This window comes from Gasterosteus aculeatus, chromosome 11 (genome assembly GCF_964276395.1).
Source record: "Gasterosteus aculeatus chromosome 11, fGasAcu3.hap1.1, whole genome shotgun sequence".
NCBI lineage: Eukaryota > Metazoa > Chordata > Actinopteri > Perciformes > Gasterosteidae > Gasterosteus > Gasterosteus aculeatus.
The window spans coordinates 9,819,169-9,837,053 of NC_135699.1; the positions used below are offsets into that span (position 1 = coordinate 9,819,169).

At 46.7% G+C, this 17,885-nt stretch overlaps 5 protein-coding genes across 7 annotated transcripts in view; 2 read left to right on the forward strand and 3 right to left on the reverse strand.

The window, feature by feature from the left end:
- The window catches only part of kcnt2b (potassium sodium-activated channel subfamily T member 2b), a 30,134-nt gene extending 28,278 nt beyond the window's left edge, over positions 1–1,856 (forward strand). For all 3 annotated transcript variants that reach the window (XM_040189799.2, XM_078083666.1, XM_078083667.1), the window contains 2 exons: positions 106–190; positions 288–1,856. In XM_040189799.2, coding sequence (XP_040045733.2) covers positions 106–190; positions 288–405 — 203 coding nt within the window. In that variant the 3' untranslated portion in view covers positions 406–1,856. The remainder of the gene's footprint in view (positions 1–105; positions 191–287) is intronic.
- A 735-nt stretch (positions 1,857–2,591) lies between these two features.
- On the forward strand, positions 2,592–5,095 carry LOC120827147 (C-signal). The gene is made up of 6 exons (XM_040189807.2): positions 2,592–2,829; positions 3,426–3,480; positions 3,573–3,760; positions 3,856–4,017; positions 4,113–4,223; positions 4,918–5,095. The coding sequence occupies exons 1-6, from the start codon at positions 2,686–2,688 to the stop codon at positions 5,029–5,031; spliced, it is 774 nt and encodes a 257-aa protein (XP_040045741.2). The 5' UTR covers positions 2,592–2,685; the 3' UTR covers positions 5,032–5,095.
- LOC120827141 (E3 ubiquitin-protein ligase TRIM35) lies at positions 4,473–7,920 on the reverse strand. Its single transcript, XM_040189800.2, has 6 exons — positions 7,003–7,920; positions 6,745–6,840; positions 6,223–6,453; positions 6,115–6,137; positions 5,896–6,014; positions 4,473–5,744 (listed from the first exon to the last, which is right to left on the reverse strand). Exons 1-6 carry the CDS (start codon positions 7,540–7,542, stop codon positions 5,185–5,187), a joined length of 1,569 nt encoding a protein of 522 aa, XP_040045734.2. The 5' UTR covers positions 7,543–7,920; the 3' UTR covers positions 4,473–5,184.
- Positions 7,921–8,344: 424 nt separating this feature from the next.
- Positions 8,345–12,508, reverse strand: gipc1 (GIPC PDZ domain containing family, member 1). Its single transcript, XM_040189806.2, has 7 exons — positions 12,012–12,508; positions 11,013–11,579; positions 10,727–10,912; positions 10,384–10,564; positions 10,173–10,285; positions 9,977–10,058; positions 8,345–9,896 (listed from the first exon to the last, which is right to left on the reverse strand). The coding sequence occupies exons 2-7, from the start codon at positions 11,310–11,312 to the stop codon at positions 9,745–9,747; spliced, it is 1,014 nt and encodes a 337-aa protein (XP_040045740.2). The 5' UTR covers positions 11,313–11,579; positions 12,012–12,508; the 3' UTR covers positions 8,345–9,744.
- Positions 12,509–13,223: 715 nt separating this feature from the next.
- On the reverse strand, positions 13,224–17,261 carry dnajb1a (DnaJ heat shock protein family (Hsp40) member B1a). Its single transcript, XM_040189805.2, has 3 exons — positions 16,554–17,261; positions 15,299–15,882; positions 13,224–15,194 (listed from the first exon to the last, which is right to left on the reverse strand). The coding sequence occupies exons 1-3, from the start codon at positions 16,762–16,764 to the stop codon at positions 14,964–14,966; spliced, it is 1,026 nt and encodes a 341-aa protein (XP_040045739.1). The 5' UTR covers positions 16,765–17,261; the 3' UTR covers positions 13,224–14,963.
- Positions 17,262–17,885: the final 624 nt, after the last annotated feature.

Here is a 17,885-nt window from a genome sequence, read left to right on the forward strand (position 1 = left end):
AGTAACGAGGCCTCTGCTACGTGGATGTGGATGATGCGCAGCCGGCTGTATATCCTGTGCCTGTTTCATTTCCTGCATCCCTCACCGCTCTTCTTCCCGCCCCAGATGGGATGACAGACCAAGGGAACAGGCTGTCTTACATCCTCATCAACCCGTCTCCAGACACCAGACTAGAGCTGCACGATGTCGTGTGAGTACGCAACGCCAATTCCAATTGATTGCACTGTAAAAGGAAAACGGCATGGCAGCTATTAAAAGAGTTGCTCCCCCCTCTCCCCCGTCTGCAGGTACCTCATCCGGCCAGACCCCCTCTCTCTGGTCCCCAATCAGAGCAGCAGCAGGAAGTGCAGCGCTGGGATCTCAGAGAGCCACAGGTTCAACACGCAGGACAGCACACATCTGTGAAAGAAAGAGACAAAAGACAAATAAACCGTCACAGCACTGCCGGCGAGAGGAATCTCAGAAATCCAGAAACGGTTAGACGGAAGGGGACGCAGCCGGACGGCACGTTGCCCCCCCCCCCCCATCACACATTTTCTCCACATTGTGTCAGGGTGAAGTGACAGGTGCCTGCCTTGCATGGACCTCTTCTATAACGTCGGGAGGGTTTTGTTTATGAACCTTTCTATTTTCAAAGCGGAGGGGCTGCGGACACAGAAGTGCATTTAACGAGTAACTGTATGTATTTAGATCCGTGTATGTGCATGTTATGTACTGCATCATGTATGTGCAGAGTGTGCATGTGTGTGTACTGTATGTACTCTGCAAGTGTGTGTGACTGTGTGTGTGTGTGTGTGTGTGTGTGTGTGTGTGTGTGTGTGTGTGTGTGTGTGTGTGTTTGTGGACCATGAGCAAGAAACTGCCAATTTGACCAGGACAGCAAAAAGCACTCAGCTGCCAAATGAAAGGGTGTATTTTCTGTTCCCTTCTCTGTGTCGTAGGCATGTTCTGTCAGACTTTATGTTGTTTGACGTATTTAACGCGACACGACAGTGCGCACAACTTTTCATTTGGGTCTTCATGAAGGCTTTCCTAAACGTCGTACCGGTCGCTTACACAGTCAAACGAATACCTTATTTGTCCCTCACCAGCAGCGGAGGAATCCAAAGAGTTACAACACTTACAATAACCCGACATCGGCAGACGGAAAGCGCGCACTGTTGGGCCGAGGCGCTCACTTTCATCGCCATCAGATGTGTGCTGTCGTTTCCACTCGTGTTCTCTCCGAACAAACCTTTTTGTGAGTTTACTGTTGAAGTCGAGCCCTCACTGCTCCGGTCGGTCGGTGTGAGCTGCTTGCTCCTTGTGGCCTGCATGTAAGAGATGAAGGAGACAGAATAACCTAGAAATAACCTGACGCCATCCAGTACAATAGCCCTGCAATAAATACTACTGTTGTGAAGCTTAGAATTAAATGGATTTAGAGAGGGTAGTGACTTTTCATGAACGTGACTATAAAATATTTGCTGTATTTATTGCATAATAAATATCCACTTTAACAAGTAATCAAGGATTTGATTACAATCTCTAAAGAAAGTTTTGTTTTTAGCCTGAAAGATAATCATGCTTTCTGCTGAGTGAGATCACTCTTCTTATTTATCAGTCTACCTTATTCCTTTTCAGTTGTTTCACGAAAGGAGGATTTACTCTGTTAAATTAAAGTACATTACCTGTTAGGGTGGAAATTTATGCAGTTTGTTTACCAAGGACTTACGAAACCTTTAGTCAGAGAGTCTGAATGTGGCAAACGGGGGGAAGACATGTGGTGGGGATGCAAACCTGCAGCCCTGTCAACACCACTGCTGTAGCTTCAGTGCCAATATATGTAGAGATTAAAGTCAGTCATTACAGCTTGCCATGGCTTTATTGCCTTTGTGGGGTCAATTTGTGCAGCTTTAACCAGTATCTCCTGGGCAATTACACTCATTATTATTTCCATTTTTGTTACTTTATCCTTTCATTTCTAAATGAAACCCTTGATTGTCAGACAGAGAATGTCTTTTGTGTGGTCATGTTCCGGAGCTATTTTTGCCGCAATACTGGCAGTTAATGGCCCCAATTCATTGCAACGCCCCCAGGCTCACCAACGGCCGCACAATCCTGCTACTTTAGACGAGCCCTATCTCACCCTAGCTATATTTTTATTGTTGCTGCTCGAGGGAAGTAATAATTACTATTAAATAGAGGGATTTACTAAGATAAAAGTTATAATAAAACTCAAATAAGGATAGAAATTTAGAAAAGTTCTATACCAGAGCAAAAGTCACTGGGGCAAAATGTGTAGAGGTTGACGGCAGTTACAGGGTGTGTCTGCAACTAGGCCCCAGTTCACTTGACCTCATCAATCAAAGTCCTTTGCCCTTTGTGTTGCTCTGCTCTGTTGTTCCCCTGAGCTTTGAAAAGCCAAAGACACTCTTCATCTTGTATTTGCTTTTCTTTTTAGTCGCCTTTCGTTCGCCTCCTGGGAGTGCCTTCATATCATTTCTGGCAAAACAAGATCTTTTCAGTACGTGACCTTTACACATTCCTGACTTAGTAACCCCTCCCCCCCACCCCCCCCTTTTTTAGGTGGGGCTTTTGTACAGTGTATACACTCTTTGTGATGTGAGAATGGGGGTGTGGCTTGGAACACTTTAAAACGGAAGCTTTCTGCAAACGCTCACACGGCAAACTGCGGCCGAAGAAATGGCAACCAAAGCGGTCAGCGTGCTCATCACCGGAGCCAACAGAGGCCTCGGCCTGGAAATGGTAAAGCAACTGGTGGAGGCGTCCCGTGACGTGAGGAAGCTGTTCGCCTGCTGCAGGGACCCAGATGGACCACGAGCCGAGGTAAGGCCTCGCTTCCTCTGTGACTCATCGTGCTCCTCGACAGATACGAGAACAGATGGACGGCAGTGCTCGCAGATGTGTTCAGATAAAGCAAAATTCATGTTACTATCACAACTGACATGCAAAATCTATATAATGTGATTCATTAATGTGTGCATCACTTTAATTCTGCAGTTGGTAGCTGGCTTTAAGGACTTGTATATGGTCTATTAGTAACAAGTTGCATAAGTCATTCAATAAATGGGGTGGCATGAAAAAATAACAGTAAAATGCACTTAAGTACTTTCTACTGAGAGTGAGCAAATACGATCAGTCCACTAATTGGTAGATTTGGTCTAATTTGGTCTAAAAAGATTTTATGCTTTTTTTTCATGCTGAATGATTTATTTTCCAGAAACGCTATTAGAACTGCTGCTTTTGTGTGATTCTTTGCGCAATAAACTCAATCCTGATAAGGTGACTAATCAACAACCTGAAGTGTTAGTTGACTAAGAAGGTCCTCGGGCAGCTGAACTCTCCCCCACTGGATAAAAGTGAGCTCAAGTGATCAACCGCGTGTGGGATTACGAACAGGTCTTGTCTCTGTGTGATTCCAGGCCTTGCAAACACTGGCAAAGAAGCATCCCGACGTCATCGTCGTCGTCCGTCTGGGTACAAGCTGTCTGCCTTCTGTTGTATCCCGTTAGACCGGCTCCTTTGTCCCGGCACGCTATTGACCAGCCTTTTCTTTCTCCCTCCCTCAGAGGCAACTGACCTCTGTAGCATCAAACAGTGTGCACAGCAGGTGGGCTCCGTGGTCGGGACGGGGGGCCTCAACCTGCTGATCAACAACGCGGCCGTGGCGGTTCGGACCACCATGCAGGAAACCACTCCTGAGGAGCTGCAGCACATGTTCAGCACCAACGTCATGGGCCCCATGAACATCATCAAAGTAAGGCAGAGGAAGCCGTGACACGCGGAACTCGAGCCGCCGGTGGTTGGAAGGTTTCCTCGACGCTGACCTTCTGACCTCTGGTTCCCCGTTAGGAGTTCCTGCCTCACCTCCGTGCTGCGGCGAAGGCCAGCGGGACGCCCGGGATGTCCAGCTGCAAGGCAGCCATCGTCAACATCTCCTCCATCCTCGGTTCAATCGAGGGCGCAAAGGAGTCTTACGCCACCTACCCTTGTTTCTCCTACCGCATCAGCAAAGTGAGTACTGGAAGAACTCTCAAAGGCTTCCTCTTCCTCGGTGGTTCAACATCACCCTCCGATTCCGATACCCTCCCCCTTTATTTCCTTCTCAGGCGGCTTTGAACATGCTGACCCTGTGCGCCTCAGAGGAACTGAAGAAGGATGAGATCCTGCTGTCCGTGCTGCACCCTGGGTGGGTGCGCACAGACATGGGCGGAGAAGAGGTGAGTCAGCAGTTTTCACACAGGAAACAATGAAGCGATGCCGGGGAACGCGTTGAAAGATCATCTACCTTTATTAACCACGAAGCACGACATCAACATCACGTTATGAGATTTCTTATTTCATGCAGCTTACATACAAAAACTAAGCTGTTCCCATGGTGACAGATTGTTTTACAGAGAAACGCTTCAATGTTTCAGGATTTTGGTATTTAGAGCCGATATTAAAGAGTTTTACACACTGCTGCGTCTGATATCTGACAACGTTTATTTATATAGCACCTTTCATTCATGTCTGATACCACACAGAGCAAAGGGAAACACACACCAGGATTCAGAAACACTTAACATAATCGGGCATGTGATGCAGCACAGCACTGCACTTTCTTAAAGTTAAAAGTAATTTAACATTGCAAATGATTTGCACTCCCAATCCTCCTGTGGCCATACAGACTCGTGGCTCAGTTAGCATAGGCCCTCCGTGCATTCCCTTCCAACATGACAAAATAAGACACAGATCAGAAAAGAAAGTGTCCCAGCTGGTCCAGAACTAAAATGGCAGATTGCGTATGTTCATATTTGTTTTTACGGTTAGGAGCGGCAGATCTCAGTGCAGAACTGGTCCATGAGTAGAGACATTTGAGACGACCTCCTGCGACAGCCTTCATGTTAACCGTGTGCGTTTTCCAACCACCAGGGGGAGATCGACGCTACGGAGAGTGTGCGGGGGCTGCTCGGGGTGATGGCCTCTCTCACGGAGAAGCAGAACGGAGGCTTCCTGGACTGGAAGGGCAGGTCCATCCCCTGGTAGCTTTGAAGCGCCCGCTTCAAAAACTGCACTCAATCACTAAATAAACCAGTACTTCTTGTCATTACTTTGTCGTGCTCATTTTTACACAGAATCCTGCTCTTAAATAGGAAATAAACTTCTGTGCTCAATGAGTGTTTTCTTTATTTCTTTAAATCACCACTTGGCGCTGTTCCACACAGCCACCTTGGCGGGGCAGATCTTAAGCGGTTTGGGGTTGTTCCCGTTGATGTTGGCTCCGGGGCAGAAGAAGGGGTACATCTTCTCAGTGAAGAAGTCGGCGAAGGCGTAGACGGGCGTCATGGTGACGGGGTTGGAGAAGGTCACCTCTCCGGCGTCGTAGTCCAGCTGCACCCTGACTCGCGTCAGCTCACCCTGGGGACGCAGCGGGGTGCTGGGCTTCGTCATGGCCGAGTACTCGCCCTCGTAGTGCGAGATCATCCAAAACCCGCCGTCGGGACTCCCGGATATCCGGCCCTTCCGGTCGACGGACTCCTTGGCCACTCCGAGCATCCAGTCCGCCTTGTCGCCCACCTCCACCTCCCAGGCGTGGCGGCCCGAAGTGAAGCCCTCCGAGCCGAGCAGGAACACAAAGTGGCCGAAGCGTTCGGGGTTGTCCGGGAGCTTCTGGAGGCTTCCGCTGTTTGCGACACAGGTCAGGTCTGGAGAGAGGGACAGCCAGGAGTAGGCCGTGTTGGGGTCCAGGCTGATGGGAGCTGAGAGGGAAATAAACAGCAAGCAGGCAGCGACTGAGTCACTATTCATAGATAAGATGCCCACACACGGGTCTTCCTCGAGGTCAAACTGTTAACTAACACCTAACTGAACAACTCAATTATACTTTAACGTGTCAGCAAATGTGCTTACTGTACTGAACCAGGTCCGCCATCTTCTCCCACACGTGGTACTTGAGGGAACTGAGGTGCTTGGCCACATTTATCAGCGCACCCGCCACTTTCTCTGGACTATTCAGTGGCATCTGTGCTCTGTGAGGAGAATCACACGCAGGATCTATCAAACACACCGAACAACTAGCACCTTTCATCTGGTATTCAGGACAGCGGAGCAAGACACTAAAGCCGCTACCTTTTCTTTGTCTTGGTATAATTCTGAAATCGAGAAGAAAAAGAAGGTGTAAACCAAACCGTTTGGATGGTTAAAGGAATGAAGAGAGAAGCATTTACAGTCACTGACCTTAAGGAAGAGCGCATCGCTGGAAGCGATCTCATTCTCGATCGCTATGACGGCGTGCGAGAAGATGAGGATCCCTTTGGTGATGCTCTCTGACCTCTTCCTCTGCAGCTCCTTCTTCTCCTCCTCCTCCTGTTGCAGGGCGTCCAGTCGAGCCGTCTCCTCCTTCTGCAGAAACTCCCGCAGCTGCTCAAACTCCTCTTTAATCTGCTTTTCTGTGGCCTCAGTCTGGTTCTAGCACACGCAGGTACAGTATAAGGGTCAATGAAGGAATACACTCTTACCTGTGGCGGCCTACATCTCGAAGAAATAATGCCCTTTATTCAGATTTAGCCAGCCTGTGTACTGTATATCTTGTTTCATGTAATAAAACACACAATCTGATAGGGATGCTGTATCACACTTGATCAAAACAATCACGATTCGAGAACTTGTGCCCCGGAGACACAAAAGGGCTGACATGTTTACACACTAACAAGTCAGTCAGGTCGACGGGCCTGCTGGTCCGCTGGAGTTTGTTGATACCTTGATGTGCACCGTTGTGTCATCACTCTCCTGCTTGGCTTCATACAGGCAACGCAGGTGTTTCTTCAGAGGAATCAGGTCATTCTTCAGCTCTGCCTGCAGGTTGCAGGAGGAGAACGTTACAGACAACATGCAGCGTGTGGTCAGGTGCCGGGACTAAGCTTACGGACTCCGAAGAGAAAGCGAGCGTCAGAAAAAAAAACTACTAAATCTTTAAATCTTTAAAAGCAAACAAACAAACAAAGAAGAACGCAATACCTTAAAGTCCTGCGCTCCCTCCTCCAAAGGACACACTCGGTGTCCCTGATGCTTCTTGGATGTGTGACACACGCAGCACAGGGCTTCAAAGTCGTCCAGACAGAAGAGCTTAAGAACTTCCCCGTGGGCGACGCACTCCTCGTCCACCTTCCCTTCCTGCTCCCTCGCCCCGCCGGCCGCCCCCGCGGCGCCGCCCGCCCTGCGGTCCTGCTGCCTTAGGAAGGTGTCGGACACGTTCTTCAGCGCCAGGCTGACCGTGGGCTCCGTCAGCGAGCACTTCTTCCTGCAGATGGGACACTCGCGTCGGGCCTTCTTCTTGTTCCAGAACTGCTGCAGACAGGCCCGGCAGAAGCTGTGGCTGCACTTGAGGACGACGGGGTCCCGGAAGATCTCGCAGCAGACGGCGCAAGACAGGTCCTCCTCCAGCACGGAGCCCGAGCGCGAGGACACGGCCCGCGGCCGAAGGGCCGAGGACGCCTTGGGGCTCTGGAAGAAGGAAAGTATTCCCGGCTGGGAGGAGGCCCGCGGCCGCAGCGCCATGGCCCGTTTTGTTTTTTTAGGTAGCTGAAGCGGTGTATTGCAGAGGAGGAGCGCTCCTCTCTGAATGCAGTGGGTCCAAAGACTAATCTAGACCAGTTTATGAGCAACCACGGTTATAGACCAACAGGGACTCGAGGAACAGGTTTACTTCACTCGTAGTAAATACAGGACACGTGACCGGCCCTCGTCCTTCAGCGCAGCAAGGCTCTGAGAAACAGAACCTTAAAAGGTTTTAAAAGGCGTGCGTTATTAAACATGAATGTCGCTGGGCAGTGATCTAGTTTTTAGGCAAAAGAAAAGCAGAAGGGATTTTAGAAAGCGAACAGAACTCAAAAAGTACATTCAGAACCTGAAACAAACGCTAAAGGTAATTCAGTGTTGAGCCCGGGCAGGAGGCCTGGAGGTGACCCTGCAGAGTTTGGCCAGCATCATCAGGTTCACTGAGGTGGATCTTATTACGTTAGCGCTGACACGCCAGTGGATTTCTACTTAAATGTCATTTATATTTCAGGAGGACACGGTTCAGGAGAAACAAAAACACACCCTGGGGGGTTTTCTGTGAATGTTGGGGGGAAAAAAAGGAATCTTTTTTTTGTTTTTTTTAAAGAGCACAAAAAGCAGTTAATAGCTAATATGTATGAACGAGATTTCCTCAACCACCCCGTTTGTGACCTACGAAGGAACTTTCAGTTTAATGAAACTGCAGAGCTCTGTGTTGCGTTAAGGAATAATATTATATATATTATATATATATATATATATAAGGAATAATAATAATAATAAGAGAAGGAAACCTGCCATGTTGGTGTTATTGCATTATAATTGGACATTGACAACAGTGTAATACAAAGCCATTAAAATAACTTGTTTTTGTCAGTGTTAGTGTTCTAAAATCAGTTTCATTACATTTAAATATTTCGTCACATCTGAAGAATGAAACAAAACTACAAAACAGCGTCATACATTTGCAAATACTGAAAAGGTTAACACCAGAAGGGTTTAAGACGTGTGTTTACCTACGCTGAGTAGTGGGTGCAGCATTGCCTGCTGTTTTCTCTTTGAGTCACACAAGTCCCTGCAACACGTGAAGAAGTAGTTTGGTATCACTGAGCTCCCAATGACAGAATATGTCACACTACGCACCAGAATTCATACTTCATAAAATGTCAACATTAAATGCATGGAATGAGAAGAAATGAAGGCATTTTGTCCTGAACACTTTCCTTTTACACATCTACTCCCTCACAACGTTCTCTTTAATACTGCCTTCTGTAATGCTTCAAAATAAAGTAGTTGCAACACAAGATCAATTTCTTCATCCATCACACAAACCCTGTTTCAAAAGAATACAAACTTCACATCACTTTATATAAAAACACTAGCCATAAAAAAATATGTCAAAACGACCCACACAACTGGAACCACTTGGCTCCTCTTTCACCTTCAATAAAGTAAATTAACACAGATGTATGAAAGTTAACTCCATTACAGCAGGTAGCAATTGCAGATGATCTTTTAGTGAGCAAGCTAATCTGAGTTTTGCAAATACTATACTTTTTTTTAACCAAATGAAAATAACATAAAACCAGCATATTTCCGTATGAAGATACAAATATAACAACAGCACATGCTTGTAAAAACTGATCCGTAACAGTAACAGCGAGGGGTTCAGGAAGTCACTAGGACGCCTTGCATTGTGCATTGTGCCGCTCACAAGGTGAGCTGCAGTACGATGGCTGTTCACCTCTGTAGTCGCTTCAGAGCGCAGTGTGGGGGGGAACAAAAAGAAAAAATCACTTCTTTTTTTTTTTTACGAATTAATGATCTACATTTGTGTCGCCTTGCTCTGCTCCCATAGAGACCTGTGCTCTGCTTGTTGCACCAAAAAACAACGACATGCAGGTTCATGTGATGTGTTCAAAGGGAAAAGCTCATCGCCGTGCTTGCAGTTTCGGGTAAAAAGCCGGAAGACAACTAAAAGCACTTGGGAAGTCATCAGAGTCCTCTTCTTCTCCCATTAACTTCCACTATCCTCTTTGTCTGGGCAGAGGCTCACCCAAGGGCACACTGAATTAAATGAAAATAGGGGTATACACTGGAATAAAAAAACCAAACTCATGACGGCAGTGTTGGGTTTCCTAGTAGTGCTGAATGTTGAGGGTGCCGCACACAGGTTGCTCTGCTCCCCCACGGCGTCGGACGTTACACTCGCCCGACCTTCGCGTCGCCGATGGCCCCCCAGACGTCGAAAACAAACTCGTCTGGGAAGGCAAAGTCCCCGAGGGTTTGATCCAAAGCCTCTGCAAACTCATCCGGGTTCTTCTTGTCCTTTCCAAGCTCCACCATGGTGGCCGCTGAGGAGAAATAATTGTAAAACAACGAGCGACACAAGTCCAAACTGTCCCGCCTGCAGAGCCAACACTCATGCACTTACCCAGCTCGCTGTCTCTGATGCCCATGTAGCTCTCAAGCAGGTCATCCACCTTCTCAATGGCCTTCTCCTCAAATGCAGAGGGCTGGGAGGGAAAAAACGAAATGTCAATGAGGAGACTCAGGCGACGCAGATGGGTTATAATGTCTTGAAGACAGAGACCGATTATTTGTTCAAAAGGTGATATGAAAACGCTCACCAGTTCCTCCACCGTAGCGGGACCTTTGGAGCGCAGCCGCAGAGTTCCTCTGCCGGTCCCCAGCTGAACTCCCGAGGCCGACCTCGACCCTCCGGACCGCTGGCCGATCATATCTATGCATCATAATAAAACGGAGATTGCTTAGTACGGTTTCCTCCTGTTATACTCCCGTTTGCACAGTGCTGAACGTAACGGAGATCCAAACCCCTACCAAAGGCCTTGAGGGGCTCCACCAGCTTGATTATGAACTCCTTCCCTTTGGGTAGCTCCTTCAGCATCTTGGCCACCTCATAGTGCCGACACCCTATCAGGCGATGGCCGTTGATGGATTCGATCATATCCCCCACGTTGATGACCTGGATCTGGTGAACGACGCTCCCCTCGCGGATTCTCTGAAAGCAAAACATGGATGAATAATCCCCTCTTCAACTCGTCACTCTACGCCTGCCAAGTGTAATATATTGAAAATAAGTCCTTTAATCCCAGTTATGCTTTTCTTTCTGGGTCCTCGAGTCAAAAAAAAGAAAATTTGCAGCCAAGTCAGCCTTGCTCACCTTGATGAAAGCATAGCCAGCTCCATTATCAGTTATTGTCAATCCGAGTGCATCCTCTCCTTTATAGACCTCAATTTCCTTTCGCTGTCCTTTAATGTGTGCAAAAATAAAGTCCTCTAGTCCAATCTGACCTCCCAACAGTTTATCCATGTCCACCTTGTGAGTGTTCAGCGTGCAAAACATAACCTGTGGAGGGACACAGCAAACAAGTACAATTCACAGCGATGAGTGCTACCGTAGCGTATTCAAGCGGATCCATTCATCGTCACACTCAGAAGGGACTCACCTCCGCCGGCGGTATCCCGAAGGCCTCGCCAATCTTGGCGTAGAGCTCCCGCACGTTACTGAAACCCTCGATGCGGCCCGTGGGGCTGCCGTGGGCCAGCTGAGTGTGGAAGATGAGGCGAGGTCGCATGCTGCTGTGCGGCGGGGGCAGACCTTCAGAGGCGGCGCCCTCCCCTAGACCAATGACGCCTCCGTCCAGGCCATCCATACCTGGCACGTTGAGACCCGCGCGGATGGGCTCCGCTTCCTCGTTCTCAACTAACGGGGACGCCTTCTTCCTTCTTCCCAAACCCAGAGGCATGATGGTTGTGGTGGTGGTGCTGCGGGGAGAGCGGCTTCTCGAGGGGGAAAGGGGGTGTTATGCTACGATCAGAACCAGCATACACCTGTTCAGCCAAAATCAGCTGCAGGTCTGTTGGGTCTTTAGGTCACAGTAAGTGTGCGGTCCTCCAGACCAGCTCGGATGCTGCCTCAACCAGGCCTTGAATGGATATAGAAGTGCACACATCAGAGCAGTTTACATGGCTGGATTGGTGGAGTCCAGCAGCCTGCAGCGGGACGTCCACAGCTGTTAAAGAGAGACAGGAATCCTTTAATTCTCATGCATTTACCAAAGTATTGACATCACGGTTATAACAGCTGCTCAAGCGAAACATGCTTTGTAGTTACATGGTAAAACGCTATTATGTTGGTTTATAATAACAATGACCTAATCATCTCTTCACTAATGTCATACCTTGGGTTCAATTGTCAGGGCAACAGATATAACGCAAGCTAATGTTAGCCGCTAGTGAGGCACATTTTCCACACAGCTTTGACAACACAAGCGATGACAATTACCATGAAGCTAGCGTGCCGCTTCTACAACCGGGTGCTAATTAAACCGGTAACTGTTAATCCCTCACGTGTAGGCGGGGGGGGGGGGGCTAAGTAGCTGCTTTACTATTTTCGCTCAGTGTGAGCAGTAAGGGGGTGAACATGGCAGGCCGGCCGTTCTTACCGGGGAGCAGGAGTTTTAGCCAACTGTCGTTAGCTCGCCCTGCTAGCTTAGCTTGTTACCGTTAGCCGCCGCGAGTTGTCAAGACAAAACGACGTTTCGGTTGCAAACTCCGGCGCGTCCAGGACGCTTTGCTGCTCCGCTCCCGACTTGTCGACTCGGCGCGGGAGAGATTGTGAGAACCGCGTCCTGCCCGTGAATGCTGCTCTAGATTTAACGTTAGCTTTCTGTCAGCCCAGCAGGGGTGGAACAATGACGCCTTCAGGCTCCCCCGTAAACCCGCATTACCCAATTTAGCGACTGTTCTACATTCGTGAATATGACTCGACCAACCACTCTGGACTTAATCTGAAGAAGCATCTCAGTGGCTGACGTGCGGTTTTAATTCCATCATATTTTTGAAGACTGTCATATACAGTAGGGTATTGTTTTGCACACATGAGTAGTAGTAGTTATGAAGATATACTGCCCTCTGGTAGTGTCGATGCATAACTACACTGATGGCCGCTGTAAACGATTTACGTTGAAGGTTCCTACCGGACGTCTTGCTGTCACATGTGAACAGATCCGCGCACAAATCACTTATCACGTTGTTCGCGTTCTACGATGAACGACGGGGGTCCGGGCATGACGTATGATTGACCTTCTGTTTTTCATTTTGTTAGATAAACATTTTAATTTTGTGTTACTGCCTTATTTCATTGAAATGTTGGTCCGTGTTAGTGTTGCATTGAAAGAAAAAATGCAATGCGATACACAACGTCAGCTTGTTCCATTGAACGACTTTTAAAGCCGGAAACCGAGTCAGTTTTCCTTCAAAGTAAAGGCTGTTCGTTTTCAAACGTGTTTGCACCATGTAATTGATCCCAACATCAATAACCATCTAGCCTCAATAATGAGCATATTATATAACTGTAATATAATGTTTCTGCCTGTTTGCTACAACAGATTGTGAATAAACTGTCAATCAACTTAAACACTGATATTATGTGCACATAATTAATTAAATTATTTATTTATTTAATTAAAGCCGCTACTGCGGTTTGGGTGAATGTTACAGGCAATTGTATGGACACAAATGATGAGCCTGAACTTAACTTTATATCTGACCTTTACATACGAGCTAAATTTCATTAAAAAAAACAAGGCTTTTAAAGATGAATTAATAAGAAATGTGCTTCAAAGTCGAGAGAAAATCAAACATTAAGGACATAATTGGGTAGATATTTGTCGCTTTAATGTGGAAATGCAAATCATCACAGCATAGGAAGAATCTATTAAAAATGTCATTATCAATTCGTAAAAGCTTTGTTGTTAAAATCAAAATATCTTGAATCCCAACCTGAGGCATCTCAAAAACAAAAAATACAGGAGCTGAAACTAGATAACCCACTTTTTCCACTTAAAAAGGAAAACAATAATAATGTTACACATTACAGAGATTACACATCTCTACATTTCATGTTAAACCACATGTAAGAAAATTAAAACTCCAGCAGGAGCAGTCAAATACTTAAAATACTTCAAATGTGAAAATTAAATAACTGACTTACAAATGTCTATCATTACAATGTTCAAAAGGTGCACAAAGCTGAATATGAATGATAGTTAAATATATATTTTAGGGTTTCTTATGAAGTGTGGAACTTCACAGTTCCAGATGCTGCACATCTCTGAGCGCATTGCGTCTGTTAAGAGCTTTAAGAGAGAAGACAAGATAAACAAAAATAGATTCTTGGGCTTTTGAACTGTAGTATTTTTTTACATCTCAGTCTAAGCAATATTGCCATAAACCATGATGGGCAAAGAGAACAAAAACAACTTACTTGGTTAAAGCAGTCGAACAGACATAATAATAGGGAACTGGAATATCCAACTAATTAGTCATCGAGCACCCTCAAAAGGGCACAAATGATGTAAATAGCTTGTTTGTGACACACATTACAGGATACACCAATGCGCTCAACATACTTTTAGAAAACACACATTATCATATAGGGACGATTATTTGGCACAAAAAGTCTCCCTACAGTTATTTTATATACGTGCTGTACTCCCAGAAAAAAAGGTATTGTGAAAGTAAACATTTTGCAAGGTCAAACACCAGGGATTAACCAGACTGAATTTGTCCTCTCATTAAAGTAATTGTACACATAAACTAAGAAATCCAACAATACAAAGTACTTCTCAGTGCGCTCTTCCTAAATGTATAATCAGGAATCATTCTCACGTAAGGTTATACAACTGCAGCTCCTCTGACGTAAAATTATTTTTTGCTTTTATGCATATTGTAAGTTATCCGTCAGTTTATGAGACTGTGACAACGAGTGCAGATAACGGACACACTGAAAGGACAAGAAAACTGTATTTAACGTCAATAAGTCACATCTGGCTGACCATGATCTGCTTCATAAAGTCAGATCCCTTGTTCTCACCTCTCAGGCTCAACACTGGAGAACAAAGAACACATCAAAACCCGTTGAGTCATGTAGTTCTAACTACATTCAAGCGTGCGGCACTGCACCTGAGGTATTGTGAATCAGCTGGCTGCATCCCAAAAAATACAAATCCCCAGTTACATTTATGTTATATTTCTGAATGAACCCAAAGCAGCTGAAGTGGATCACGTGACCCAGTGTATCATTATCTAGCTACACGCTACATACATTAAAACTTTTTACCTCCCCATTTGAGCAGGCTGTACTCACTCGGTTTCCGAGTCCTAAGCCGGTCACCCAACTGAATAGATGTTAAGTAAGAAAAATCGATTTGGTGCTCGGAAGGTCAAATTAAACTCATCCGGAAGCATATCTGCCCTGAGCCTCAATCGTCCAGAAGACCCGCACTGAAGAGTGTGTTGCTGGAAGTGTTTAAGGTGTAGAGCGTAGGATCCGGGGCATTTAGCGGCGAAACTTCTCACTAAACATGAATCTAGGGCAAACGTTTGGCTTCGGGTCACGGTGGGAGGATCTGCTTGAGTGCATCTCGCGTGCTTTGGCCCAGCTTTTCAGGAAATTTCACCGAGAAGTCCAGGATCATGTCGCCCCTCTTCTCGGGGAACTTGGATATAGGGAGCCCTTCTCCAGAAATTCGCTTTTTCGTTCCAGGTCGGACAACGTCTCTGGAGGTCACAGTGATGGTGCGGCCGTCTAGCGTCGGCGCGTTGACCGTGCAGCCACACAGCGCCTGGAGAGAAAGAGAGACGAGAGCGAGTGGACGATGAGCACACTTCTTTCACTCAATATAATTGGGACGAGCAAGGAGTAGAACAAACCTCTGCGGCCACTTACTTCTCTGAGTGATATTTTGGCAGGATAGATTATATCCGAGCCCTCTCTTCTGAACACCGGGTGTGGCTTATCTTTAACCACGAACACCACGTCTGCAGGAATGTTGCTGGGAGTCTCGTCTCCCTCCTTGGGAAAGGTGATTTTCGTCCCCTCCTTCCAGCCGCGCTTGATGTCGACCGTTAAAATCTTGTCCTCGTTGCGCATCGTGCAGCCGTCCGGGTTCAGTCTCTTGCGGGAAATCTTCATCTTTTTGGTGCACCCCGAGAAGACTTCCTCCAGGCTCACCTTCAGCTCGTGCATCACCGGCGGGTCCTTCCTCCTCTCGTGTGGTCTGCGAGGAGCTCCCGGGTGGGATTTAAAGGACCTGGGAAAGCCTCCCGCTCCGCCCATTCTTCCCATGCCAAATGGCGCGAAGGGATCGTTGACGTCCATGTCCTCCTCCCCGTTTTGTGGAAAGAAATGGTCGAAAGGGCTGCGGCCACCAAAGAACTCTGCAAACATTGCATGAGGGTCTCCATGGAAGGTGTAGTTGTAGCTTTGACCAGTGTGTCCTCCACCTCCACCACCGGCTGGACCCTTTAATCCTGCGGAAATAGTTGGATAGGGGTAGTTAAGTACGAGAAAAGGTTCGGCAGAAAGAGGTTGCAAAGGGTTTCGCAAATAACCCAAATTAACTTTCAATCAGCAAGTGTCACCATTGATTCTTTTTAGCCATTCAAATAAAAAACAAACACGTACTCTTTTCAAGTTACAACTTTACAGACTAATATTACATTTGCTCGAAAACTTTTAATTGTTTAACACGAATTATTGACCCACACATAAAAAGCAATTCATGAATCAATTCTGAAAATGTGAGTTAAAAGACAAGCGCGTTCATCTTAGATATATTGTCGAGGTTTTAATGTCAACAAGTCACACATATGTCTCGACCCAGGACATTTGCACAGGTAAGCAGCACACTTTGTCGTTCCGGTGCCGGACGATGACCGGCACGCGCACAGTCGCTGTTTCCAGCACGTTCTACTGTGACGTCATCTCCTCACTGAGGGGACATCATGCTGGAGCCGCCAATGACCGACTGGGAGGACGCATCGGCCTCTAACGTTACGTTGCACCCAACAGATACGGGTAAATGCGCGGTTTGCGGGAGATCTTAACGTCACAAGTTGGGGGAGAAAAAAAGTAAAGACAGCGGGTCACATTTCAACACCGAGCGCGCGCGTCCCGCGGAGCGGCGCTCTTTTGACGTTACCTTCTTCTCCGAGGCGATCGTAAACTTCCTTTTTCTTGGCATCGCTGAGGACGTCGTAGGCTTCGGCGATCTCTTTGAATTTATCCTCCGCGCCGGGAGACTTGTTTTTGTCGGGGTGGAAGCGCAGGGCCTGCTTTCTGTACGCCTTTTTTATCTCATCTTCGGAGGCACCTCTGGCTATCCCCAGCACTTTGTAGTAGTCTTTACCCATGTCGACAGCCCGTCACTTCTCCTCCCGCTTCATAAAGGCGTTGTCATTGTCTAGACGGTTCGGTTTCTGCTCCGTGGGCAAAACAACACGTCCTACGCGTCCGCGGCGCGCGGCAGGTTAGCGGGTCCGCCGACGCTGCAGCTGTCGCTGATGCGCACGATAGCCGGCTAGCTAGCTGTCAAGGTTAGCTTCCCTCACTTGTCACAGTCGGTGGACAACTTCCCACTGCTGTCCGCAATGTGGAAAGAAGAAAAAAATGTAACTTAAAATGTACAAACACACAAAGACGAGGTCCGACTCTGAGTGGACGAGTGTTGGAGCCGAGCTGAAAACCATGAGTAGAAACTTCTGGAAGGAGCTGGTGCTTCTGTGTGTGTCATAACTTACCGAGTCAAGATGATTCCCTCCCAGCGACTTCCGGTATAGCTTCAACGACAGCAGTGGTCAGAAGTGGTCAGATGTATCTTTGAATTCAAATCACGGCACTCGCTGAAACAGTTGGCAGCGGCTCGTTAGGAAGGAAACATTGTCTTGTTTTAACTGCTGCTTTAAATTTGCTTTTACATCTAAGGGCCCCCACAGTAATATCGTGACACGAGGGCGCATGCGCATGTGCTTGCATCGGGCTCATCGGTAGTGGTGGAATGTAGCTAAATAGTCCCACATTTACTCTGTACTTAAGTATAATTCAGAGGCAGGTCTACTTTATTTGAGTAGTTGTATTTTATGCTACTTACTTAAATTACTTACTCGACTGCATTTATGTATTAGCTTTAGTTACTAATTACTTTGTAGATTCAAGTTATTTATATAATATATAAATCAAGTCATTATTTATTATATATTATTATAGGTCAAGCTTCCCAGTAGATGTAGCAATTAGCCTTTTACCAGCTGCAATATTAAAGGGAATTACAAAGTAATGTATTACTTATTATAAACCATTAACATGGAATATATCTTGTTTCTTGCTCTTCTGAGTTTGTATCCCTATGGTTGAGTGCACTTATTGTTGGTCGCTTTGGATACAAGCGTCAGCTAAATGATATGTAATGTAATGTAATATATATGCTCCTTACATGGGCCATAATGCGTGGTAATAGTTATGCTAATGGTTTTGT